At 38.8% G+C, this 27,599-nt stretch overlaps 5 protein-coding genes across 7 annotated transcripts; 3 read left to right on the top strand and 2 right to left on the bottom strand.

The window, feature by feature from the left end:
- Positions 1-2,480: 2,480 nt before the first annotated feature.
- On the top strand, positions 2,481-8,198 carry LOC120011707 (U-box domain-containing protein 5). Of its 2 annotated transcripts, XM_038862809.1 has the most exons (6): positions 2,481-3,142; positions 3,422-3,500; positions 3,645-3,830; positions 4,011-4,118; positions 4,992-6,136; positions 6,935-8,198. In XM_038862809.1, the coding sequence occupies exons 2-6, from the start codon at positions 3,444-3,446 to the stop codon at positions 7,701-7,703; spliced, it is 2,265 nt and encodes a 754-aa protein (XP_038718737.1). In that variant the 5' UTR covers positions 2,481-3,142; positions 3,422-3,443; the 3' UTR covers positions 7,704-8,198. The 2 variants fall into 2 exon arrangements, with proteins under 2 accessions (XP_038718737.1, XP_038718738.1); XM_038862810.1 differs by lacking the exons at positions 2,481-3,142; positions 3,422-3,500; positions 3,645-3,830; positions 4,011-4,118 and adding an exon at positions 4,300-4,790.
- Positions 8,199-9,352: 1,154 nt separating this feature from the next.
- Positions 9,353-12,550, bottom strand: LOC120011708 (tubby-like F-box protein 5). The gene is made up of 5 exons (XM_038862811.1): positions 12,205-12,550; positions 11,462-11,843; positions 11,268-11,355; positions 10,372-10,501; positions 9,353-10,275 (listed from the first exon to the last, which is right to left on the bottom strand). The coding sequence occupies exons 2-5, from the start codon at positions 11,816-11,818 to the stop codon at positions 9,603-9,605; spliced, it is 1,248 nt and encodes a 415-aa protein (XP_038718739.1). The 5' UTR covers positions 11,819-11,843; positions 12,205-12,550; the 3' UTR covers positions 9,353-9,602.
- A 3,309-nt stretch (positions 12,551-15,859) lies between these two features.
- LOC120013882 (laccase-11) lies at positions 15,860-18,683 on the top strand. The gene is made up of 5 exons (XM_038865853.1): positions 15,860-16,030; positions 16,597-16,993; positions 17,076-17,204; positions 17,309-18,232; positions 18,300-18,683. The coding sequence occupies exons 1-5, from the start codon at positions 15,923-15,925 to the stop codon at positions 18,428-18,430; spliced, it is 1,689 nt and encodes a 562-aa protein (XP_038721781.1). The 5' UTR covers positions 15,860-15,922; the 3' UTR covers positions 18,431-18,683.
- Positions 18,684-19,215: 532 nt separating this feature from the next.
- LOC120013883 (phosphopantetheine adenylyltransferase) lies at positions 19,216-21,738 on the bottom strand. The gene is made up of 6 exons (XM_038865854.1): positions 21,477-21,738; positions 21,322-21,393; positions 20,432-20,491; positions 20,072-20,166; positions 19,688-19,757; positions 19,216-19,559 (listed from the first exon to the last, which is right to left on the bottom strand). The coding sequence occupies exons 1-6, from the start codon at positions 21,594-21,596 to the stop codon at positions 19,458-19,460; spliced, it is 519 nt and encodes a 172-aa protein (XP_038721782.1). The 5' UTR covers positions 21,597-21,738; the 3' UTR covers positions 19,216-19,457.
- A 477-nt stretch (positions 21,739-22,215) lies between these two features.
- LOC120012150 lies at positions 22,216-27,475 on the top strand. Of its 2 annotated transcripts, none has more exons than XM_038863444.1 (11): positions 22,216-24,209; positions 24,290-24,400; positions 24,480-24,515; positions 25,056-25,236; positions 25,332-25,513; positions 25,886-26,022; positions 26,109-26,204; positions 26,474-26,543; positions 26,615-26,689; positions 26,951-26,996; positions 27,097-27,475. In XM_038863444.1, exons 1-11 carry the CDS (start codon positions 22,986-22,988, stop codon positions 27,159-27,161), a joined length of 2,223 nt encoding a protein of 740 aa, XP_038719372.1. In that variant the 5' UTR covers positions 22,216-22,985; the 3' UTR covers positions 27,162-27,475. The 2 variants fall into 2 exon arrangements, with proteins under 2 accessions (XP_038719372.1, XP_038719373.1); XM_038863445.1 differs by having other exon boundaries at positions 22,219-24,209; positions 24,483-24,515.
- Positions 27,476-27,599: the final 124 nt, after the last annotated feature.

Below are 27,599 nucleotides of genomic sequence, written 5' to 3'. Positions count from 1 at the left end.
GGATCGAACAAAGTAATTTAGACTTAAATTGGTCCGTCTGTTTCAACTTTAAAGTCTCACGCGTCTCAATCTCTAGCTGCTTTAATTTAATTTGCTAATTCATTTTGGCGATAAAGTTTGTTGAAATTCTAAGTCCAAACACAATAATAATATTGTTCTCTTTGATTTTACTGATCATTGTGGATTCATCGGGCCCACAGATTTTGTTATTCATGAGCCGTCTCACAAATGATACTTAGGCCAAGAAAATTTGTTGTTGTAGATGGGAGATTTGACCATCTCACACAACAATATTGTTTATTATGGGGTTCCGATTCACTTGAATACATTGAATTACCCTAACAGTCTTGTTCTTACACGTTGTTGGTGTAAGAGGCTGAGAAGGTTTAGGCTTTGTTTATAAACCACTCGATTAAGTTATGTTAGACCGATGTGAGATTATATTCTCGTGAATGTTGGTATAATTCTTAGCACAGACAACAGAGGATTATTAATACTTCCAACTTATTGCGTTTCAAGTCTTAAGTGCGTGGAGGTCTTTGTCTTCGTGTCTAAGTCGGCCACTACTAATCCATTGCTTTATTAAAGAGAAGAAAAGGAATAGATTCGATCTTTTGAAGTTGGAATACATTGACTAATTTGAAGCAAATCGTATGCATTGCTTTAAAGGCCCAATCATATTCCCTACAAGAGTCCATGATTGCTATATATTTAGATGTTGGTAGGACCATTGCTTGTTTTCTTAACGTCTTCGTTCTATTTCGCAGTCCTATCATTTAGTCGCTAAGCCCTACATATGATGAATCTGTTTGGATTAAATGGTATGGATTAAAAGTTTTTGAGTTTGATTATCACGTACCGATAACATAGCAATATTTTTGTGAGAACTCCATCGGCTTTGACCCTCGTTAAAACAAATGTTACTCATTTCAATAATTCTTTTAGTTGCGTTAATAGGCGCAATTGCTGCGGCTCGTCAGTAACAATAGTAAAGCCGTGGACCTAGCCGCAGTAATCAAAATGAAACTTTGTTTTGTCTTATCACATTGAATTTACTTCGCTCTCTATCTATTATCTTCGAAAAAATCGTTAGGAAAAGTCTTTTGTTTTCGCCGGGCTAATAAATCAAAGTCACACATCGTAATTTTTTTGAGTCTTACTTGAGGTTTGGGTTACAAGTAATTTGTTCCAAAAATGGAACCTTCTCGGTGCAAAAGAACAAAGGAAGTGGACTTTGAATTTTTGGTCAATTCTGCATATCTCTATGTTGAATTGCTTAATGCTAAAGAAACTACTTGTGCCTTTTGTTTTAGGAAATTGAAGGATAGGTCTCCTAGTGACAACATAGCAGTTTAGGAAATTATAAGCCTAACTTAAAGAAAGTAGGTATCAGAATATGCATCGTTGAAACATACTAGAAGAACCCGTGCGGTGAAAAGCACGGCGCATGGATTTGAATTATCGTTCGAGTTGAATGAGGACGGGGGCATGGAATTGAAATTATCAGCGTTTCTTCATTCCCTAGGCGTTTCTTCAACGGCACTTGTTGCCGTTAGATTCTTAAAGTGGGACCCTTTGGAAATCCAACGGTGGAGAATCATTACTGCTATCACACACACACTCCTGACGCGTCTCTGTCGTCTTATATTTGGTTTTCATGCTTTGTCGCGACACTGAAAGAGAAGTAAAGAAGCCACCCACCCATTTCTCCGTCGCCATGGAAGACCAGGGAAACTTTGCTTCTTTTTAGCTAATTGGTTGACAAGTCTCTCTCGTCAATTTGAGCTTATAACGAATATATGATGTTGTAAATCCACGTTCTCATGCACATTAATAATATTGTCCGTTTTAAATTGTTCAGTTCATATGGATACATCGGACTCGCACAACTTTATTTCTCTTTAAATCCAAACAAGTGAGGTAGGCCTAACTCACTCAAACTTAAAAAAATACATTGTTGTATGTTTATGTTGAGGGTGCTTGATTGGCACAAGGTCAATCGATGTGGGACAATACTCCCGCGTATTTGTGGGTTGGATTATGCCTGATCAAACAAGTGTAATAGAGGTCACTTTGGGTTATTCGGTTCCCGTGAATATATTGGGTCCGCACGACTTTGTTTCTCCTTAGACTCAAACAAATAGGCTAGCTCACTCAAACGTAGGAAAATGTCTTGTTACATGTTGAGGGTGAGCTTTGTCCATAGAAACCACTTGGTTGGTACAAGACCAACTATTGTGGGACAATACTCTCCCGCATATATAGATTGGGTCATGCCCGACCCAATAACCGGAGTAGAGGTCACTTTGAATTGTTCGATTTTCATAGATACATGGGCCCAGATGGCTTTATTCCTCCTTACAAATCAATAATATTATCCGTATTGAATTATTCTATCCTAATAAATATATCAGGGTGCTGGATTTTATTTTTAATTAGGCCTAAATAAATGGTTAGACCCAACTCATTCAAAAAACAATATCTTCCATGTTGAGGGTGGACTTTGTCAAGATAAAGTATCTCTGCTTATCGCTTTCTTTTGCGTTTTCTGACTCTCTTGCAAATATTTTTTCTATCAGTAGAGAACCAACAGTCTTCTATCCGTCGCCGCTGCCGCGCGCTAATTTCTGCTCTTCTGTTCTTCAACTCCGGGTTCTGGGTTATTTTGTGGGTTAAGCCAAACAATTGATCCAGTTATTGTTTTGGGATTCTTGAAAAGAGCATCACTTTCTGCTGCTGGAGATGGGTACTTATTATTGTCGAAGCATCTGCACGTTTGGAGTACATAAATTGAGTAAGGAAGTCTGAGATTCAATGAGCAAAAAGATTATGTGACGGGATTTTGGTTATTGGTCATCGCCTACAAAGCTTTTGAAGTATATTTTTCGGTCTCCTTGATGCTCTCCTGCACAGCTCTGCACAATAGATCGTTTAAGAACCCAAATTCTGCCTGAATCGGAAATCTTTTAGGGGATTTTTCGTTGGAGTAAGAGCTTGGCCTTGGCCATTTTATAGACTTGGTCTTACTCGTGGCTCGAACAATATTGTGAGTGTTGGATAGCAATCGAGGCTTTCTTCAATCGCTTCCCTGGTAAGCAGAGTAGAGATCTTCACATTGCTGCTCTGCTTTGGACAACACCGGGTAAGGCCTTCCTTTGGTTTTTTTTTTTTTTTTTTTAATTTTTATTTATACTGGCTGATTTTTGCGACGTAACGGGAAAGTAATTTTGGTTTGATCAAAATTTCAAAATTTTATACTTCCATGGACAATATCGGCATGACCCACCAAAGATTTGAAGCGTTCTACATCATAAAGTGTGATTTTGGTATTATGCATCATATTTTCCTTTGATCATATGGAGAGGATTGATGAAAGAAAAGCATTTTGATGAACCTTTTGTAAATTCTTTTGGACATGCAGATCAAAATTACTTCCCATTTGAATGGGGAATGAAGTTACTGAAGCAGTGGACTTATTGCCACATCCTTGTAAATTTAAGGTATACTAATTCCCATGCAAAATTTTATTTTCTGGTCAAATTATGATCTTTGGTTTAAAAACAAACTTCAGCTGTATTTGTACATTTTTTTTCCCATTGCAAGTTCCATGTGTCACATTAATTCACTGTTACTCATGATCACAGGTGCATTGTTTAATGTGCACTGAGCTTATGAAGTTCGTGGATAGAATCACAAATATACTTCCTGATATAGAAGCAGCTCGACCTAGATGCTCATCAGGATTACAGGCACTATGCTCGCTGAGTACTGCAATAGATAAATCCAATCTAATTCTCCAGTACTGCAGCGATTCTAGTAAACTCTATCTGGTTTGTATTTTCTTTTATTAACTCTTTTGCAGAAATTGCTTCTTTGTAGAACCTCTAATAGTTGTGTGGAAATTAATTTTTCCGTTTTGCATTGTGTTACAGTTGATTAACCCATGCTGTTATACCTTATTCTGCTGAACTCTATTTTCATATCCCATAAAGTGTTCTTGTCCCTTTCAGGCAATATCTGGAGATGTGATACTCTCAAGATGTCAAAGGTCAAGGGACTTATTGGAAAAAAGTTTGAAAGAAATTCGAACCATGGTACCAGTATCGTTGGCTGCTAAGGTTGGATACTACGTGTCTTTTGAGTGTTTTTCCTTGTTCTCATTTTCCATTTTTTTTCCCAGTATGTTGACTTCAAAAAATTATATATATGCACAGCTGTTTGGTGTAAGCTCAAAGCATTTGCCAGCCACTTGCTGTTTCCACAAATAAATATCCTTTTCACTTGATGTTCCAACCTTAATTTTTGAGTTGATCACTTGTGATGTTGGCATATTATGATCATGATTTTAAGAATCCTCATGAATTGAATTTGGTAATTCTAATGCAGATGTTCTAGATTCAACTCTCATAGAGATTAAGGGTGTGGTTTCTAGGACCCACAGTGCTTTGTTCAAGATGCATTTACTTTAGAATTTTCAACTCCAATGCTACCCATTTATTTGACTTGGAGCTTTGCTGAATCCCATAAATGATATACTAATTGGATATGTACTTTTGTTTTGTCACTTCTATGATTTTTCTTCGTCTTATCTTCTAACACTCTCCCCTGTTCAAGTTATGAGAAATCTGACCTCCTCTCTATTTCAGAATCAGTTCCCCTTAATTCTCAGCTGTTCCTGAAAATTTTCTGTGGAATGCTTCTCTGGTGATTTCTTGCTGTTATTCCTTGTTTCATTTTGGACTATTGGAAATTTTCCCAAGCGATTACCACAGTTGTATAGCAATTGTCTGGTAAAGCAGTTTTCATCCTTATTCCATGATGCATTTTTGATGCATTTCTTTCTTGAATTTATTATTGTTGCAAGACATTATAGAGATGAATAATGATGTGGAGATGAATCTATCTTAGGTAGGCACTTTTAGGTTCTGTATTTCTTATGTGAAATGAAATTGTAATTTTGATCCTTTTTCGAAATCAATTTCTGCTTGCAGATCTCTCAAATTATTGATGATCTTCGAGATGCAATGTTTATCCAGGATTCTTCTGAGGAAGAGGCTGGTAAGCTTATGCGTGAATTGCTTCGGCACGGTAATTCTAAATTGGATTCAGGGGACAATTCTGAACCCAAAGCTCTGCAATTTGCTGCTTCAAAGCTATGTATTACATCATCGAAGGCCATCTTAATAGAGAAAAGATCGATTAGGAAGCTGTTAGATAAAATTGGTGATGATGACCCTATAAAGAAGAAAATATTAAAATACTTGCTGTATCTATTGAAGAAGTATGGAAACTTGATGATGGAGGAGCAAACAGAGGGTGAAGGTGCTCGATCATTTGTGCATCCGAACAATAGGGGCCGTTCTCATAGTTGTAGATCTACTGCAGTAGAATCTTCCCGGGGTTGTGGCCATTTTGAGGCTCAAGTTGACTTGTTAAATAGAGCTGTACCCCCCGAGGAATTTAAGTGCCCCATATCTTTGAGATTGATGTATGATCCTGTTGTCGTAGCTTCTGGGCAAACATTTGAAAGGGTATGGATCCAGAAGTGGTTTGATGAGGGTAATAATACGTGTCCAGTAACAAAAATGAATCTGGTTCATCAGTCTTTAACTCCGAATGTTGTTATGAAGGACCTAATATTAAAGTGGTGCATCACACATGGAATCACCATTCCTGATCCAAGTACGTATCTAAATGTGATTCACTCAGACCAATCCTCCACTTCCATTGCTAGCTTCGGCAATTCCATGAATGATTTACGCCTTCCATTGGATATCAGCAATGTGTCTCTTGGATCTTTAGATACTAGTTACTCTCCGCACTCGTTACATGCTAAGGTTGCGGATGCCTCGAATACAACATTGGCAATGGGAAATGTTGAGTCTCATAGACGTCATTCTTTAGATGAGACAGGGTTTTTATTGACACTTTCAGAGCTTAACTGGGAATCGCAAAACAAGATGGTTGAAAATATCAAAAGCTATTTGCAACACAGTGATCAAACTTGTTATTCTCTGTCATCTGAGAATTTTGTTGAACCTCTCATTAAATTTTTGAGGGAAGCTCATAGCTTACATGATTTAGAAGCGCAAAGGACTGGATATCAGTTGTTATTGGCATTTGTCAGCAAAAACAGGTAAGTTTTAATTTTTTGACAGTACTAGTTAAGAGAAATTTTGCGATGTTGCTATTTCCTTTTATTGACGGCGATGCTTGTTGTTTTTAACCTATTGAACTGTCATTACAAGTTCCATACTTGTTGTTTCTTCTTAATTGAGAATTTTAAGCCTTTTTTCGTGACTTCTAGGATAAGTTGACCTGTAAATGCATTGACATCCAGTACTTAAAGCTCTTGTGAGCTCTATCATGTCAAAGCACACAGTATTTTGAGGAGCAAAAAAACTGTAGTTTATAGGGATCCCAGCAACTGGTATCACAGTTATTACAACTGCTGAGTTGTAGGCACGAGATTTCATGGGCATCATATGGGACGTGTGGATCTCATGAATTCACTTGGGTCTGTGCGTCCAACTCAACAGCTGGGATAACTAGGATACCAATTGCTGGATCTTTATCATTTTCGAAAAAAAGGTGCTCTCTCCTTCGGATACCTTCATTAAATAGAACTGTACAAGCCTGATTATTAGGAATCAAACAGCTAATTGACAGAGCTGTAATCTGCCAAATAAGGAAAGCATATATACTATATGATCTATCTAATAACTGTACATATTTAGCAATAACTATACAGACACTATATAACAGCCGGCCCTACTTTAGTACCATTAACATCCCTAAATTTCTGCCATTAAAATGTCATAGTCATGCAGGTGCTTGTTGTTTCAGCCGCTTATTTGCAACTCAAATCTCTTACTTATAATGTGCAAGTATAAATTTCGCAAGTAAATTTTTTTCTCTGTGCTGCTTCATTCAGGGGTGGGATATCATACTTAAATGGAGATGCATATAGCCTCTTCGCATCTTTTCTTGATTCAGAAGTAACTGAAGAGGTGCTTGCTGTATTGGATGTGTTGTCTGGCCATCCACATTTAAGATCTAAAATTGCAGAATCTGGTGCTCTTGTTCCCATCATAAAGATCCTTGAACCCCAGACCAGAAAATTCGAGGAACAAGCCATTAGAGTTCTGCAGAATTTGTCCTCAAACAAGGATATCTGTTGCCACATTGTATCTTTAGGATGCATTCCAATTTTAGTTCCTCTCTTAAAAGAAAGCTCTCTTGCAAACCATTGTTTATCTCTTTTGAAAGTTTTCTGTGACATTGAGGAGGCTAGGGTTTCTATTGCTGAATCTGATGAATGCGTTGCTTCTATTGCTGAAATACTTGAGATTGGAAGTCATGACGACCAAGAGCATGCAGTGGCTGTTCTTCTTTCTCTGTGCTCACAGAAGGTTCAATATTGTCACACGGTCATGGATAAAGGTATTATCCCTTCACTGGTTCATATATCTATGAATGGAACTGAGAAGGCAAAGGCTAGTGCATGTGAACTGCTACGGCAATTAAGAGATATCAAATATGATGCTGAGGAAGACTGCAATGGACCGACCTTTGATGCCTCTCGAGATGTCAGTGACAATTCCACAGAAAAGAAATCATCTTCCAAGGCTTCAGGGTTTTTTGGGATAAAATTTTCCATGTTCTCAAAGTCCATTTCTCGTGCATCCCGAAAGAAGAAATGAAGGCTTAGATCTTTCTCAATTGACAACCACTTGTTGACCTAGAGTTCATTATACTGGTGTGTACATTAAATCTGCCAGGTAAGAATCTTTTTTGTGTCTGAAGGGCTTCTCTTACTTGTCTAGAACAGGGCGGTGAGATAATCATCAACATAGTTAGTGGTTTCTTTTCTCACAATACTACTACTTTCTACAGGAATTCTCTTATAAGTACTCAAAGTAAGGACACTTAAAATAAGTACAGCTTTTTGACCATTGATTTACGTGAAATGACTAGTGGGACCCACTGTTTTGAGTCCTACATGTTTTAAATCAATGGTGAAAACACGTGTACTTATTTTAAGTCCTTACTTTGAAAACACCTGTAGTTTGTTGTTATGTATTATTCTTTATTTGCTGATGTTTTCGGCTATATAGATTGTAAAATGTATAGTTTGGTTATGTGTAAATATATGCTGAATGGTATTTCATCGTTTTGAAGTATACCTGCAGTTTTTCAGGCGTAACTAATTCTTCCATGATGGATACTTATATTCAAGTTGTTATACTATCATAAGCTTCATATTTGTTTCAATCCGACGAGTGATCAGGTTCTTGTGTCAAACCATTGGGATCAGTTTATACGAGGCAAAGGTAAATGCATAATTAGTCTATACTACTTTCTACCTAGTCGGCTCACTAGTGGCATTTGTTTTTGCAGATGCAAATTCATTACTTTTATTTCTATAAGTCTGTAACTCCCTGATGAGTATCCAAATATGTGATTTCACCAGACTGATCAGCCCTCGTGTGGAACTAGAAGAGCGAGGTAAAAAAAACCCGTCCTTTTTCTTCTTCTGTCAACATTATAGGCTCTAAATATACAATCACAACGTCAACCACTTGTTGCTTGGTTAATGTTTGAAGTTGGTGTTGAACTGAAGAAGAAATTTGATTAAGAGTGGTAGTACTGTAGTAGGTAAGCGAGTGGTTTTCAGGACCAAAGCAATTGGAGACACAAGCATATGAAGTGAGTGAGGAATCATAAGATCCTCCCAAAATCTGCCTGACTAATGGTCTCCTACCTTTCAATCACTTACCCTCTTGCCCGTTCATTTAATGGATGTCTCTTACTTGTTTTATCCTAATAAATCTGGAATCTGGAAAGAAGAGGTACTGGGGGGCCCTAGGTCTCCAAGCTTATATCTTCCTCCATCAAAGGTAATATGATCTTGTCCCCTAGATTTGTTTGTCAAGTTTATTTTAATAAAATATGCATTGGGTGCTATATGTGGGGAGGGACAACGATTCAGGTTACACTTTAGAGATGTCAGTAGTTCATTATATTTTTTGAGGGAAATGAAAAAAAAAAGGAATTGTGAAGTGCAGTGGAGCAGTTTCTGACTGCTACTTTGTAGTTTGAGAGCTCCTTCAGTATAACTACTCCCTGTAGTGGCCAAACTTAACCGTTTGGCTAGAGGTGACCCTCATGGAATCCTAATCTTCGATGAACAACATATGATCCAACCAGAACAATATGGGGAAGATGCCTGAAAACAAGGAAAAAAAGAAGAAAAAAAGAAGAGGATTTGCGGCCTTCAAGAAAATCAAGCACCGTCAATGTGACCACAAAGGCACAAACACAGGCAGATGGATCAAACAAGGAAATGATATGAGAACTAACATGTTAGGATAACAATTGGGAGCAGGGAAGTCAACACTGGAACTACGGCTTGGAATTTCATAGTTCTAAAAGATAAATATAGTGCCAATATGATAAGGCAACATACAAGCAATTCCAAGATCATAAAACGAACTACCCACAGAACGGCCACAAATGTCAGTAGATGGCCGTGTACTCATTTACATAGAAGCGAGGAAGCAAATCAACACACCCCGATAGGATCTCTTGGAACTTGGTTATCATTCACAGGCTGGTTTGGTATCAAAGCTGCTAAGGCAGATTGCGAAGGCTTGGAATGCTGAAAGTGGGTAATGGTAATCCATGGTGAAGATATCTTTTCCAATTTTACCAAATTGTAAGATTACCTTTTCTTGTTCCGCAGCAGGCACATTGTGGGATGGCTCAACAGCAGCCCCAAGCTGGAAATTCTTTACAGAAGCCACAGTAACACGTCCTTTGAAATTTAGGCACCAGCACTGCAGTTGCTCATGCCATCTAGGAGCCTTATTTTTAAGGATTAGAGGCTCAACTGAGCGCTGAACCACCACTGGTGACCCCAACAAGCTTACAGATTTGATATCTGTGATTGATTCCTTTACTTTTGAGCCTGGTAAGGAGGGAACATGTTCATCAAATGATTGTGAAAAAAACATTGGTGTTGGTGCAGTGCCCCCCTCTTCGATAGAAGACATAGGAATAGAGTGCATGACGCAATTCATTCTTCTAGGTCCTCTTGTCCGCAAAACATTTAGTTCATATGAGATAGAGCCTACAGTGTAGTTACATGCCGGAACTCTTGGAGACACCTGCTTAGTCTTGATCCTGCGGTTTGTGCGGCTAGTCGTTTGCATTGCTGTTTCACATGGAGGCTGGCTGTCATATATGGTGAACTTGGTACCCAATAAGTTAGACCTGGGAAGAAAATGTTTGTTAATTGCAGCTAAAAGAAAAGAGCACTCTTAAACCAAATTGAGAAACATGTGTGAGGTGCCAACCACCAAGACTCACCTTAATTTACCAATATATGTGTTGCTGGCCCGTGAAAAATTGTCAGAGACCAACGAAATCACAAACTCTGTACGCGCTTGCTTCCTGATCTTTCTGGCAGCCAACAACAGTTTATCATTCTCGGCTTCAGCTGTCAATGCATTAACATCGGCAATAAAGCCACTTCGCAACCAATAATCTGATGATACACTAAAACTACACCAAGCAAAATGTTTGTCTTTCTGGCAGCTAACAACAGTTTATCATTCTAGGCTTCAGCTGTCAAGGCATTGACATTGGCAATAAAGCCACTTCGCAACCAATAATCTTATGATATACTAAAACTACACCAAGCAAAATGTTTAGTAAGGTCAACTTTGTCAGCCTCTAATTTTAGACCAACAAACTAACTTCTTTTTTCCTTGAGTAAGAATAACTAGAAACTTAACTCCAACATAACCCCTTTTTATTTCTGCTAATAATCCTCCCAATGGTATCAGCAAATTTGGTCAGCAGTTAACAACATAATAATATATTGACATCAGAAACTGACGATTTGATAATGTATTTAAAGAACAAAGTATTTAACAAAGCCACCTTATCAGATCATACTAGTTACTGCTATTAGACAAAGAAAATGTGGCTCCAATGTCATTCCTTTTTTCTTTCTCCAACTCCTCCCCTTCTTTTTTCCCCCAAAATTATTTATCCAGAGTACCAACTACAATGAATATCATGTTCCTAATCAATATTTCATCAAGAGGATCAAAAAGCTGGGTAGCAAGTGGTAATAATCAATTATATATTCTCATCTGCAAGAAACTACACAAGAACATTGTAATTGCACAAGGATAAAATGGAAAAATAAAGACAATAATATCAATCATGCGTAAAGATAAGGGCAGAACAGCACTTACAAGGCACAAGACCTAAGTACAAATAATAAGTGGAGGTAGTTCTATCTCTCCTGATAAAGCACTGTATGGGAGACTCACGAGGACCCGGCTGTTTACAAGCACAAAGCGAGGAAAAAAAAAAAAGAAGCTTAAAAACAATGAGCAAACATGATAATCGGAAAAAAAATTCTTAAAAATAAAGAGAAGAGTGTTACCTGTTTTAATGAGATGGGAAAGGTTATCTTTCCACATTGCTCTGGAGTCAGAACAATCTCCTTTGTAATTTCCCTCCAGGACCTACAAACTGAAGCACAAAATGTAACAACAGCACGAGCAGGCCATGAGGTCTCACTCTCTTCTACCCTTTGAATAATGTCCAGAAGCAATTCCGGTGGGAGGTTCACCCACTGCCCCTGCTCTATTGATTCTACATAGGGTAGTAGTTCTTCATCAGGCACTATATATGACTTTGTACGGCCACTCCAAGTCTTCCTCTCAAACCTTCGTTTTGATTTGCTTCCAATTACATCTGTAATCTCCTTCAATTCGCGTACAATGGTTTTGAGAACCATCTCGATGGAGCATAACAATTATTTCCTGCAATTTTCGACAATCAACATGAAGGATAGAAAATGAGAACAAATCTATTGGGCAATACTATTATGATTATACCCTCAAGCCCAAGGTTCTACGGCATTCAAAGAAATAAATCCACCAGATCCTTTAAACCAGTTTAATTCTAAATTTCAGAAAATTCTAGACTTATTGACACAACAACTCGACCTAGTCAACAACAATAAGAAAGAGAAAAGGCATCAAATCAGTCACAGTAGAATCAAACAATGGCCACAAATTGTTCAAATTTAGTAAACCTAATCTCAAATTCATCATCAAAATCTCAAATATCAATGGTCTATCACCCCAATGCACAACCCGAAAGAGAGAAAGAACAACGTACTTTGAACAAACTCCACCAGATCGGTGGAAGGAGAAACCGGCTCGGAAGCCCCCAGTCCAGAAATCAGCCGCAATAGCACAAACCAAAGGAGAAACGCCTGCGATAGAGAGAGATTAGAGCCGGAGAAACATGGCCAAACTAGAAATCGCCGACCATGCTCTCCGATTCAGCTAGCTCGAAACCCACAATCGCCTCCTCATATGCAATCTCAAGCCCCCATGTCCACACCAACGCAACCGCCGGCCTCCGCCATCACCACAACCAGGAGGAGCGAGGCTTTCGTTAGCAGTCCCACACTTCTCTCTCTCTACAACCGGATCCAAGCGCTTTTTTCATGGCTTTTGCTGTATTTTTAATCTTTTTTAATGGATGACATTTCGCGTTCAGTGCTGCTCGTTCGTGTTTGGATCGACACGTGGCAGTTTCAGTTTGTCAAAATCAAATCAAAACCAGATTGATTACGGTGCGCGACTTTCAAACTTTTTTGAAACAGGATTCCAGGGCCCGTTGGGGTCAATCAGACGAGCTGGATATGGGCCCGTAAAATAGAGGGCCCATTAAGGTCACGTGACATGCTTGAGAGGTGAGAAGGATTAGATGATTGTGGAGGCCCATGTCTCCTTCGTTGTCTGTCTAGAATATATTTGTTTAAGACTGACATTAGTTGGATCGATAGAGATTACTCATGAATTCCTGAATTTTGGGCTGGCAATGCCACATATTAGTCACTAAATTCAACCGGCCCATACAATAGAAATGAGGCTTCTAACCCCTTCTCGAAAGTGGATAGACTCGCCGAATTAGGAAAAATACTCTCAGCTGATTCGAACTCTTAACGTTTGTGTCATCCGCCTTAAGTCCAGAGATATAACCAAATAAGCTATTACTGCCCTGACATAAGATCTGACGTCGGTCTCTGGCATAGTCGATGAATTTGAGGCGGATGAGGCTGGTGCCGGAATAACTAGCGGACCTCCTCCGCTACCATGTTCTCCTTCAATTACTCTCTTCGTCCGACCTCCGCCAAATTCCGTTGTCGGGAACTCTCGTCCAAACCACCAGTCGTGCCTCCTCCAATTTCAACTTTGTAAACATTATTCGCAATCCCTCCACAAAAGCCATCACAATCCACTCCCTTTGCACCTTATTCCGATGTACTGACTAGAAAGCCACGTATCGAATATTCAGTGAAACATTTGCATCACATCAGCTTCATAACGTAGCACTAAACAACCAATCAATACTTTCTCATTTGTTTGGGCGCCATTAGAAATCATATTCCTTCATATTCCCTACCTTCCCCCAAAATCTCGAACAAGACTTGATTTTTTTCATTCTTGAATTAACAATACTTGATTTTGATAGGAGTGTTTAGTCACACAAATCCCAAATGCATTATGTTCCGAATTTAAAAATGGCCTCGTTGGCTTGGGCCCCCAATTTCGAAATATCTAAGCCCATGAAAACTTAAACTAGCCCATCATAAACCTGAGTTTACCGTCGAACTCAAATTTTGACCACATGACTTCCATGAGATTATCAAGAAAAAAGTCAAAACTGTTGGTGGAAATTACAATTTCAGTGTTCTTATTAGACAGTGATGATTATCTACATCATCTCTTCACATTGTTTTTGGTAGAAAGAGAGGCAGTGCAATAGCCCCTCAAAGGTGATGATTATCCTTCAAATGCAAAGGTTCATGCGCTCAAGCCATTGCATGGTCCTAAGCTGTCTTTATGTCTTTGCTTCAAGATTGATCTATCCACTCCATATACTTTATCCACAACTAAGGCTTAGAAGCAATTATTCTCAACAACAAATATACCAATATACACTAGATTCTGATTTTGGTAAGGAATCAGAGAGACCAACTTAAACTCTAAATCATTAAAGTGATGAGATTCCCAACCCATATTGTCCGTTTTGGGTCACGGGCTTGCACGAATTTGTTCTTCATAGGCCATCGTCATTGACTCTTAAACCAATGAAAACGCGTTTTCTATATGAGAGCAGTGGGGTTTTACTTGAAAACCATTTGGTTGGGTTATGCCAGACCGATGTGTGATTTTATTCTTAACACTCATCCGCACTTGTGGGTTTAGTTATGTCAGACTCAACAAGTGAACAGGTAGAGTCTCATCCAAATACTGAACCGAGACTTTCCTCCAATACCAAGTCAAAAAATTCATCCCTAACATTACGAACTAATATTGTCCATTTTGGAGGCTTTGGACCTGAGCTCGCACAAGTTAATGGTTGAGCCATCGCATATGGTACTTAAGCTCAAGGAAGCCTCCTTTGTGAGAGGAGCTATGCTTTGCTTTTAAGGCATTCGGTCGAGTTATGTCAGAGAGATGTGGAATTTTGGACTTTACATTTTCCTGGGATAGTAAAAAGACAAACCCTTTTCATTCTCATCATCTTAAAGCTATTAATTACTTCTCCTTGACAATAATGGTGTGTTTGGTACAAGGGTAATGGGGTGTAATGGTTACAAGGGTAATTAAATTTTAAGTTTACTTATGTTTGTTATGTCAATATAACTTTTACTCCTGTAATAAATTTTAGTAATTAAGCTTATTTTTTACACATAAAGTTTACTAGTGGGGGACCTGGGTAATAAAAAGTAATGAGAAGTTTTACTCCAACCTATTACCCCTTTAAATAAAAAATTCTAAAAGCTCATAAGTTATATATACGCATATATATTATATATTATATATATGTATATATATACACACACATATACACAGACACATACATATATATGCACTGTATGTGTATATATATACATATATATATGTGTGTGTGTGTATGTATATATATATGTATATATATATATGTATGTATATATATATGTATATATAGACACATACAGGGCACATATATATATGTATGTATATATATATATACAGTGCATGTATATATATACATATACGCAGATAGTGCGACAGTGCATGTCTGCATATTATATATATATATATACACTGTCTGTGTATATGTATATATATATGCACTGTCTGTGTTACGTCTTTGTCAAATGGTGACCCCTACTCTTGTGTTACGTCTTTGTCATGGATTTGAATGTTATCAGATTATTTTGTTGAAATTGTTAACAATTGTTGTTATATATATATGTCTGGCTGTGTGTGTATATATATGCATATGTATCTATATATGAAATGGTATTACACCAGTAATGTAAAGTCGTAACAAACAAGAGTAATGAATATTTGGGTAAATTTTACCCTTCTTTACCAAACAAGGGTAACACTTATTCTCCATAATTGTTATTACCCTTGTAACATTTACATGGGTAACAAATTATACTCCTAAATTCTTACCCCCATACCAAACGCACCCTAAAGCTTAATGTGCACTCAGGCTTTTGGGGTTGGCCTTGTGTACCTTTCATGCCAAATCCATCCCACAATATTCTACATTTAATAAAAACGCACCATTGATGCCTGTGAAGTAAATCCTCTTCTTGGCTTAGCAATCCAAGCCTCTACGTCAGTCAATATATGGCCTTCAATCTCCATCACAATGTTGCTTACAAGCCTTTGCATTCATAGTTTAATTTCTACCTAATCAGCTCCAATTCCTTCTCCTTAATTAAACTGATCATGGTCATATATATATACACACACACGTTCACAGCCATGAGCCATCTCATCGATATCAGACCTCTAATAGAAGTTCAAAGCGAAACTGAGAGATGGCTATGGAGGGCAGTTTCTCTTGTATAACATTCTTTCTCTTAATGGTGTTTCTTGGGTTTGTTTCTTTTGGCGCAGAAGCAGATATCAAGAAGTATCAGTTTGATGTGAGTGCAAATGCTGCATCGTTGTATATGTATTCTTTTCGCTGTTCTAATCGACCAACGATTTTAATTGTGTCAAACCACTTGGCGATAACTTAGCTGGTTATCTCTTCGAACTTAGGGTGTAAAGGATTTCACCCAAGCTCAGGATCGAGAGTTCGATTCTAAACCATTGCCACTATTTCCAAGTGATTTGCGTTGTAACTTGGCCCAACTAACTTGTCGGGCGAGTTTGCGCATGCCTAGCTAGCCTCGCTGGGCATAGGACTAACTAACCTGTCCGATCAGAATTTTGGCTTAGTGGGCCCAACTAATCTGTTTCTCCAGAGGTCAAAAATTCGATTTTAAGCTGACGACGCTATTTCTAAGTGGTTTGCTTTGGGTCTTGGCCCAGCTAAAGTGTCGGACAGGTTTGCACGTGCCTAGTCCGGCAGCATTAAACCTAAGCCCAACTAACATGTCTAATCCAAGTTTTCGCTTAGTTGGCTGTCTAAAGGGCACGCCTGCCTGCTAAGTTGTTCTCGGTTATTATTTTTTTAAAAAAATTGTGTCCATACTTGTTTTTTCAGATTCAAGTGAAGAATATAAGCAGACTATGCCATGCAAAACCAATTGTGACTGTGAATGGGAGGTTCCCAGGGCCTACTATTTATGTCAGAGAAGGAGACAGAGTTATTATCAACGTCACTAACCATGCACAATACAACATGTCAATACACTGGCATGGATTAAAGCAATATCGTAATGGTTGGGCTGATGGACCTGCATATATAACACAATGTCCGATCCAGACCGGAAGTAGCTACGCTTATGACTTCAATGTAACAGGACAGAGAGGAACTCTGTGGTGGCACGCTCACATTCTCTGGCTGAGAGCCACCGTGCACGGTGCAATTGTGATCATGCCAAAGCCAGGAACTCCATTTCCCTTCCCGAAGCCAGAGAGAGAAGAAATTATACTGCTCGGTAACATATCTATAATCTACATGTATTCTTCAATTGCAATATATGTTTTCAGAAGATGAAAATAGTCTCTGTGCAATTGCAGGGGAGTGGTGGCACAAGGATGTGGAAGAGATTGAAAAGCAAGGGAACAACATGGGTTTGCCACCAAATATGTCTGATGCACACACCATCAATGGAAAAGCAGGCCCTCTGTTTCCCTGTTCAGAGAAACGTAAGCACCCATACGTCGTAACTTACTCACTTGATTTAGCTTTAAGACATAAGATGTAATGTTAGAGCTTCAAAAGCAAAGCATGAGCGTCTTCAATTTTGCAGATACTTTTGCAATGGAGGTTGAATCAGGGAAAACTTACTTGTTAAGGATCATCAACGCTGCACTCCAAGATGAGCTTTTCTTTGCCATTGCTGGACACAGCATGACCGTTGTGGAGGTTGATGCAGTCTATACAAAGCCATTCACTACTCAGTTTATATTAATTGCACCTGGACAGACCACAAATGTTCTGGTTCAAGCCAACCAGGTCCCAAGCAGATACTTCATGGCTGCAAGGTCTTTCATGGATGTTCCAATCCCAGTGGACAATAAAACAGCCACTGCAATCCTTCAATACAAAGGAATCCCAAATAGTGTCATGCCTTCCTTTCCTCAATTACCAGCACCAAACGACTCTGAAACCGCTTTAAGCTACAACAAGAAGCTGAAAAGCCTAAACACTCTGCAATTTCCTGCAAATGTGCCACTCAAAGTCGATCGAAAACTCTTTTACACAATTGGGTTTGGAAAAGATTCTTGCCCAACTTGTGTCAATGGAACAAAACTTCTTGCTTCATTGAACAATATCTCTTTTGTGATGCCTCAAATTGGGCTTCTCCAAGCTCATTACTCCAATATTTCAGGAGTTTTTAGGACTGATTTCCCTGATAAGCCGCCTAAGCCTTTCAATTACACTGGTGCACCACTCACTGCCAGTCTTGGCACTACCCATGGTACCAGGCTTAGCAAGATTAAATTCAATTCTACAGTGGAGCTGGTGCTGCAGGATACTAATCTGTTATCAGTTGAGTCACACCCATTTCATCTTCATGGTTATAACTTCTTTGTTGTCGGAACCGGGATCGGAAACTTTGATCCTAAAAAAGACCCTGCTAACTACAATTTGGTAGACCCAATGGAGAGAAACACAGTTGGGGTTCCCACGGGAGGCTGGACTGCTATCAGGTTTACAGCTGATAATCCAGGTTAGTGTTTATGAATCTTGAATTGATCAATCAAAAACTTTTGCTGATTTGGTGTTTTTGATTGTAGGAGTTTGGTTTATGCATTGTCATTTGGAGCTTCACACTGGGTGGGGATTGAAAACAGCTTTTGTAGTAGAGGACGGACCGGGACCGAACCAGAATATCCTGCCTCCACCGAACGATCTTCCACAATGCTAGCTTGTTATTAAAAAAAAAAAAAAAAAACACAGGGGAGACTTTGTACATATGTGAAAAAACAGAGCATTTTCTGTGTATTTTCCTGCAAAAGTTGCAGGGGATTCTTTTGAGGATAATATCTGAATCAAAAGAAGAGATTGAATGGTCAATTGTAATAAAAAGATGTGTTTGAAGGGTTGGTTGAAAGTTGAACCCCAAATGTAATAAACTCCATTGTACTAATATCTATATATATTGGTTTATTCTTTCCTTACTCTGATCTTTGAATTCTTTCGCCTCTGCCTCTGGTTACTCTATTTGTAATTTTGTAATACTCTGCTTAATTCAAGAGGTTGGAGATTTATTTTAACGGGATGATGTGCTATAATGACGGTTGGAGTGGATAGCATCCCGGAAAGGGAAGCCCGGGGCCTGTTGTAATAAAATTACAACAGACCCCACTGTAATATGCTTTTTTGACATTAAAATATTTTTATTTTTAAAAATCATAAATATGTAGTGTTCATCGCAACGAACACAACGATATATGTTTTGTTACAAACAAAAATCAAATTCAACATGAAAAAGACACGACAATTTTAGACCATCGGATACAAACTCAAAATATTCAATGTTTTGATCACGATGAATTTGATTTTTGTTTCAAACAAAAAATATACCGTTGGATTCGTTATGAAAAATACTACATATTTATGATTTTTAAAAATAAAAATAAAATTTACTACCTATAAAATGCATTACAGCGGGACCTGCTGTAATTTTATTACAGCAGGTCCCGGGCACCACCCGGAAAGCACCTAGATTAGAGTCGCTCTTAACCTGAAGGAAAATGTCTGAAAAGAATTGACAGACAATCTACTGTAGCAGCTTGGGATAAAAGTAAGAAATGTGACACTTGAATAAAAATTCTAGCACACGTATGCCATTCTAAACATTGTCCGCGATTAGATGTGATTTTGCCTGGCCTTCAAAGTCACATATTTCTTTCACATGGTAGGACTCTTGAGAGGCTGATTCTCTGTTCTTGCTAGCCGTTGCTTTTGGCATTCTCAGCTTCAATCTTTCTGAACGTTGTTGAACTCAGCTTATCTCCGGTGGATCCTTCTGAAACAAGATCGACGACTTCAACCTACAAGATTCACAGTATTCAGCCCGCCCTTTTTTGTAACATTTGAAACACCATAAAGAAAATGCTATGTTTTTATATGTTCAAAACAGCAATTTACATTGACACAACACTGTACATGAAGGTCAAACCTTTAGCTGCGAAAGGCCCCGTTCTGCTCTCTTTTTATTAACTGAAAGCCCACCTGGCAATGTCTCCTTGCTGTGAGAAATCCAAAATCAGTTAAGTCAATACTAAATCTAACACTCATTTCATGGGAGACGAGAAAAATACTATGTGTCCAACAGAATGGTATGGCACTTTTGCTCCTTTCAAATTCTTCTTGAAGTGCATAATCTTCTAATTTAATGAAAATTAGGTAGAACATAGAACATCTCCAGTTCATACAACGACAGGTCATCCCCGATGCAACCAGCATCAAGCAGTGTATAAATTTCTATTAATGCAACTACAGAGCATTGAAAGACAATCTACAGGCATAACCTTCTCTAACAGAGAAGAGGATAAAAACTAACCTCACAACTATAGCATCCAGCTTTTCATCAACAATTGAAGGGCCATAAGGGTCTGTCATAGATTCAACTTGTACAACCAGCTCAGGCTTAACTGACTGCAAATAATTGCCACAGAAAGAAAACAGAAACCATCATGGTTAAAATAAGGTAAACAACTCCCGTGCATAGTGCTCCTGCAGTAGACGAGGTTGGGGAAAGACATGATGTACGCAAACCTTACCCCCACATAATATATGAAAAGAAAAATTGAACATGTGACTTCTAGGTTGCACCTCCGCAACTCTACCATCTGGCTACATGTTCGCCTGTATCACAGTTAAAATAAGGAGGGAATAAAATATTCATCCTTACAGAAGATACCTTTATGTAATTTTCAACATTATGCATCCTTTCCTCAATGGGTTGTATCAATTCGGCATACTGCAGAAGAGTGAATAATGAAAGATGAGCTTTACAAAATCCAATAAATAAAAAGGAGCAAACTGTCACCCCACATACACTTCCAAGTTCCAAGCATGGCATGGCGAAATCAACATATTACTTCACAATGCTGATAAATTAAATTTTAAACTAATCAAACCCAAGCTGTAGTAGAAGCACTTGATAACTTGCCTGTAAGATAATTTTTTGTAACTTGGTATGACCAGACACAACTGAAGCTGGATGCAAACAAAGCCCTAAAGAAGCAAGTATGATTGATCTATCAATCTGCTTATTATTGGATAAGAAATAGCTTTAAGGCATTGCCAATTCTAATTGCATTGTACCATTCAAGGCATATTTTCACCGTTTTTCTAAATCTTACTCTCAAAAATGAACCCCCATCTGGCTTAGTAGGTGAGGATTAAAGCACCTATAGTGCAAGCAACATGCACAAATTCAAGAATCAACAAGACACACAGGAGCTAGCACCTTACATGATAGCCTGGATCTTGAGAAGGAAAAGTAGGGAAAATAAAATAAAATCAATTTCCCAACTGAACCCAACAAGGGGAATACTTTTCTTGTGCCCTACTTGTTTCCCTAAAGGATTCAAAACCTCCAACAACCCACTTCATTCAGGACCTTCACAAGAGACCACATATACAAACGATCTTTCAAGAATCACATTAGGTAGCTCATCAAAGAAAAGTACCACATTAGGCCAACATCAAAGAGAAGTCAAAGCTACAATCGAATTTCAAAAATCATCACCAAATTTGGGAGATTCTGTAATTCTTTAAAAATCCAATCAAATAACCTAACAAAACCTGTTTTTTTGTCACCATAGGACCGTCGCAGACACCAACCACAATCCGGTCCTTTGCCAGCTCCGCTGCGGCCTACATTCATAGACGAATTCTAATCTCGGAAAAAAGAATTAATTTCAATAAAGAGGCATAGAGAGACAGGAGGAAGAAGGAACCTTGAGGAAACGGAGATGGCCGTCGTGTAGCCGGTCAAAGGTTCCGCCGAGTACTACAGCGCCGTATGAGTTTGGAGGAGATATAGGTGAATTCACCACTGGCTCATCTAGCATCGCCATTTTCCGACTTGGAAGAAACAAACTGACACGGAACAGAAGCGACTCCTTCTCCAACTGCCCTGCGTGTGGCTCACCCCAACGATGTGGCGTGGCAGATGGTAGATCGCCTTTTCATGAGCGGAAATATAAATAGTCGTTGATGTCAGGATTAGAATTTTCTTTCGTTTTGTGCGTCGCTCGGTTGGCTACATCGCACCTGGACCTTCCTTTTTACACGTGCAGGACCTACCCAATTTGGTGAACTTTATTTGCACTCTACTATTTTTTAATTACACCCAAATTTTGATCAATTTAACTTCGGTCATTTGGTATTTTTATATAGATATATAGGATTATCACACCCACCCCAAACCTTGAGCACGAGAGACTTGCGAGCAGGAAGAGAGACTTGCGACATGCCCATAAGAGAGGGATTCTCAAGTGCGGGATCTCACACTTTATTTAAAGTGCGGGATCCATCTAACATCATTCATACACCATTCATGCGTGAGCTTCATCAAGTGTGGGGACCACACTTACACATAATGAATAGTGTTAGATGGATCCTTTATTTTAAATAAAGTGAGGGATCCCTCACTCGAGAATTTTCAGTCCATAAGATATGGGTATTAGTCTAGACAGGATATGATGATCTGAAATCTCTTCGGTTTCTTAAATCTACTACTCATTACTCATTTCCATTCCATTGGCTAGAAAGAATACAGCTTGTGGTCTGAAAAGTCAAAACTTGTTGAAAGCTTCGACAGTTTTGTATTTACATAGCCTATTAATGTATTCATACTTGGACTACTATCAACCTTCAGTGGTTTTTTTCCTCTCTCTGTTTGTTTATCTTTGACAGCTTAGTTTTGTGTTCTGATGATCCAAATCCTGGTTTATTTCCAAGGGGAAGAATCTATGATCAGACAATGTTTGATAGCATAGTGTATGGACTGACCGTTGTTCCTTTGCTTGTTTGTTGTCCACTGTATCAGACAATCTGTATATTTTCGTTTGGTCCTATTGTATTCTTCTGATATACAACAATGCCTAGGATCTTCGCCTTCTCAGATGTGGAAATGGATTTGCCATAGACAGAAAGGACAAAAGGTCCTCAATGGAAGCCTAGATATTACAGGAAATACAGCAAGAATGGTTGTGAATTTGCTGTCTAACTTTTGTTTTTCCCAGAAATGTTTCATCGTCTTCGCCGCTCTTCTTTGTATCCGCCTGCTTAAATTTAAGCATCTTGTTGCCTCCTCTTCATGGGATTCCTTATATCTTCTTGATCTTGTAGTCCAACTCTGTAGATTCTGCCTCTTCATAGAACTTGCTCATGAGCAGCCAGGTCTGATGTCCTTCAAGGCATCTTAAAAGCCTTCCAAGCCAACAGTCTTTTGTTCAAGAAAAATGGACAATTCATCATGGCACATCAATGGCAAGCGGAGTGGCTATGAACCTTCTGATACAGAGACCGAGTGGCAGGACACTCCACGGCGTGATCGCAGAAACAGTGGGGGCATTGATGCGCCAAGAAACAATACAAGTCTTTTGAAGCCCAACCTGTCAAGCTCCTCCAAATTTGAGTTCTGTCATGAAATTCCAACGACTGAAAAGAACGCGGTAACTAGTCCGATTCGAAGGAGACATAGCAGTAAGTCACCTTACAAGCCAAAGAGAGATGATGTTGGTAAGGTTTCGTCTATGTCAAATCATAGAAATATTAGTCCCATACCGAAATCTCAGCAGCGGCAAAAGCAGACATCTCCTTATAAACCAAGAATTCCTACTAGGGAGGAAAAAGGAACTCAGTTACAGGCCAGAGAAGATACTAGAGGTAGTGAGAGATCAAGTTCTGGACGAAGATCAGCAACCGCACCAAGGCAAAGAACAAGAGAGAAAGAACATGTGGAGCAGAAAGGGGAGAGGACTATATCTCCCTTACCGGGAAGTATGATTCGCAAACAAAGGGAAGCTACTCACAAGAAGATGCCTTCTGGCGGCGAGATAAATGAAATGGTCGCCAATGCAAAGATAGCCAGAGCTTCAACATCTCAGCATCCAGCCTTTCTTGATAGTACTGACTCCATTTCACCGGGAGATATCTTCTTTTCCGTGGCAGGCTTGCCAGCGCAGAAGAATGATTTGCCCAAAAATGGTAGCACAGAAAATCATACCTATGTTCTGCCTAAAAATGGCAGCTCTGAAAACCATATATATCCAAGGCCAACAATGTATTTCTCAGCAAGCAATGGCTCTTACCAGAAAAATCGGAATGGGCTAAAGAATTCAACTAGTTCTGGTATTACGCGTACTACTTCTAGCTCTGCTTTAAGCGGGCAAAGCTCTGAAAATAGTAAGATAACTGATGTCAGTGGAAGGACTACTACCAGTATGAGGAAGTTTACAGACAACAGAAGAAAGAACCAAAGTGAGCCATGGTTTGCTTGTATGAGAAAGGGATCTTGCAGGACCTCTAAATCTCCGGAAAGGGTAGAATTCGATGAAGCTGCTTATATTGAAAAAGCATTTGTGGTTGAAAACCTGAGACAGTTCTGGGCTGATAAGCATCAACCTGGTTCATTGAATGGATTTACTTGCCACAAACAAGAAGCTCAACTTCTCAAACAACTTGTAAGTTACTTCAGCCTGGCCCGAGTTTCTTGTCCTCTTTGACAATTTTATGGCTAATCTCACAATCTTGGGACTTTCAGGTATCCCAAAACATCTATCCTCACGTCTTGTTTAAGGGACCATCTGGTTCTGGGAAAAAAGCACTGACAATGGCTCTTCTAAGTGAAATATATGGTGATGCTTGTAGGCATGTATGTTCTTGATCATTCGATGCCGTTTCCCTAACGTTCTTTCTAATGCTCTGGCTGACTTTCAGACTTATTTTCTTAGCAGGTTTCACATGAACTAAGAGCTTTTGTAGTTCAGGTATCATGTTCCCTTAGCTACCTATTTTTGACATCTTGAACGATTCATATTGATGTAGAACTATTGCTCACAAGCAAAACGACTAATAAGATCGACAAGTCATGAGCTCAGAATTGTGTGAAACTTGACCGAGAGACTCGATTCGACATTTTTGTCAAATTCTACCATCTAGGGGCCTCAAATGACATTTTAGTGTTTTTTTGGATTTTGGACATTTTCTTAATTTCTCGTTTTGTGTTTTTCCTTTCATTTAGGGTTATAGCCACGTAAGGCTCATTATCTTCTGTTTTGAAGAAATTAATCAAAACTCTGAGAGTATTTTCCCTTTTTCTGGTGGATTCGTGGTGTTTTTGGTTAAACATTGGTGTAACCTTAATAGTGAGTTTCCGACTGCGTTACATATGCATGAAAAATGTAATCAAACATTTTTTGGGAGGTAATAATATACTAATATCTAGTAGACAGCAACAACATGATCCATATTTATATGAATCAATCAAAGTATTTAACTCAAGATTATCATAATTTGTATCTCGACAGGACCGAAAGCCGATGCAGGTGGTTGTTCCAGTAACATCCAGTGCTCATCATATTGAACTCAATGTGAAGAAGCTTGAAGCAAATGCTAGATATGCATTGATGGGTATAGTGAAGGAAATTAGCAACTACTATGCTGTTGCACCTGAAGTCAGCACTGTGAATTTCAAGCCAGATTATAAAGGTCTTCCACTCTCTGAGACTCACATAATTCATGCATAGGGTTTTAATCTGTCCACTCAAAGCTGGCTAACCTTGTTATGGCTTCTTCATATCCAGTGATTGTTCTTTATGATGTTGACAAAGCACCAGAGAACACTCAGCACCTGATAAAATGGATTATGGACTCTCACAATGATGCATGTAAACTCATACTTTGCTGCAACGATGATGCAGACATCATAGAATCAGTGAAGAACCATTGCGAGGTTATCAATGTTTATGCTCCTGTGACCAATGAAGTAAGTACTAATCCATTTTTTTTTTCGATAATCGAGAAACCATCCAGCTCAACATGTCCTTTGGACATCGCTAGAACAACCTGCACTACGCTAGCGATAGGTAAGAGAATGGGCCGAAGCCCATGCGGGTAGGGATAGGGAAGTGGGACAAACCCACTGGTTCCCAGGATTCCACTAGGAACTATCCTAGTTGGTTGGTTTGAACTCTTGACATCGGGTGTCATACACCCTAAGTCCGGAGAGATAACCAACTAGGCTATCGCCAAGTGGTTTACTAATCCATTGTTTGAATGCATATAATCTATAAACAATGCACAATACTTGAAAGTTGACGATTAATAATCGTTTCCCTATTACCATTGAAACCAACAGATCATGGAGGTTCTCTTACAGATAGCAAAGAAAGAGGGGTTTGATCTATCTATGAGCTTTGCAGGTAAGCTTGCAAGCAAATCAAAGCAGAACCTGAGAAAGGCCATCATGGCTCTCGAAACATGTAAAGCTCACATGTAAGAATTTAACTAAACTTTTGACACATAATACACCAAATCCAGTAATCTCTTCTGTATTTTCATGAGATGATGTGCCTATGCAGCTATCCGTTTTCCGACGATCAACCGATCCCGATTGGATGGGAAGAGGTTTTGGTAGAACTGGCTGAAGAAACCCTCGCAGACCCATCACCTAAAAGGTACCATTCTTACTTTCCCAACACATTGTGCATTGGTATCATGTATGCAATTCAATACTGTCAAAAATAGTGTAAATAGATGGTTTAATAACTAGCAGTCTTACGAATCTTAGTGTTTTTATCTCATCTATCCCAAATGCTGACACACACGATTCTATGTGGGGCTACAATTTCACGTGGATCACCTGTCCATCTTAGCATTTGAGATTATTACTATTTTCGTTTAATAACTGAATTCTACGCTGACAATCCACAAACGAATGTAACAGACTATTTTTGTTAAGGGGAAAGCTTCAAAAGCTGCTCGTGGATTTTGTTCATCCAAGACTGATTCTACAGGTAAAGCTAGCATTTGTTACCCCTAGTTTAAGAAAAATTTCCTCACTAATAGTTAGATTACCAACATGCAGAAGCTTTCGGAACAATTCCTGAAAGGGGTTCACGCCAGCTCAAGGAGAGAAGTTTACTATTGGCATGCTTATTATGTGAGTTGTACTTCTACCTCTCTTATTATCTTTTTGTAGAGATGGAAGTGTTGAAAAATCCACCCCAACACATGCACTACAAATCAAAATTATCCGCTTTATGTCTAAACCCGCATGGTTTTATTCTTCTGGGTTGTCATACTTTGGTTGTCTGAGAGTGAGTTGACATTTTTTTATAAATCACTCGGTCGAGTTATGCCATACCAATAAGGAATTTTTAGTCTTGACAAGAAGTTACTAATCCGAAGGTTATTTTGACAGGATAAGAGGCTCCCAACAGGAACCGCTGCTTTATTGAAATTAGAAGGTAAGAAACAGAGGAACCATTGATGACCTTCATTCAACACTTACTAGAGATACAGTATATATCTTCATCTTTTGTAGCTAATCATGCAATTTTCCTGCAGAATATGTGGCCAAGTTCATGAGCATTCACAGGAAGAGTTTTGTCAATCGTCCGCATTTTGTCTAGTTTGCAGACAGAGTTAGGGCAGTCACGAGAAGTAGAAGGCCGCTTGGCTGCTTGCTTGATAGTCCTTCTTTTGCACAACGTAGAATACTGTCGAGAGATCATTATTTGTCTAGTGTTAACTACTTTGAAATAAAAAAATGATGCAAGAACAAGATGCCCTGGCTTTCATATATTCAGAGGGGAACATTCTAGAATTTGACAGGCAATGTTCTTGAAAATTCTCTCTTTCAAGTTGGAATACAGAACACATCCTACCACACATGATTTTGGGCCGGGCCGGACGCTTATGGGCCCTTTCATGCAGTTGTCGTCCATTTTTTTTTTTTAGAAAGGGGATTGATATTACAATCATCAACTAAAAGTTTTCAAAAGGTGTTTAATTTTGTTAATGTTGTGCTTTAAACATTTGATATAAATTTAAATTCGTACCATTAAATT

The sequence above is a fragment of the Tripterygium wilfordii genome, chromosome 13 (assembly GCF_013401445.1).
Source record: "Tripterygium wilfordii isolate XIE 37 chromosome 13, ASM1340144v1, whole genome shotgun sequence".
NCBI classification, from domain to species: Eukaryota; Viridiplantae; Streptophyta; class Magnoliopsida; order Celastrales; family Celastraceae; genus Tripterygium; species Tripterygium wilfordii.
The sequence above is the reverse complement of the archived record's forward strand: the minus strand, read 5'-3'. Positions and strand labels throughout refer to the sequence as shown.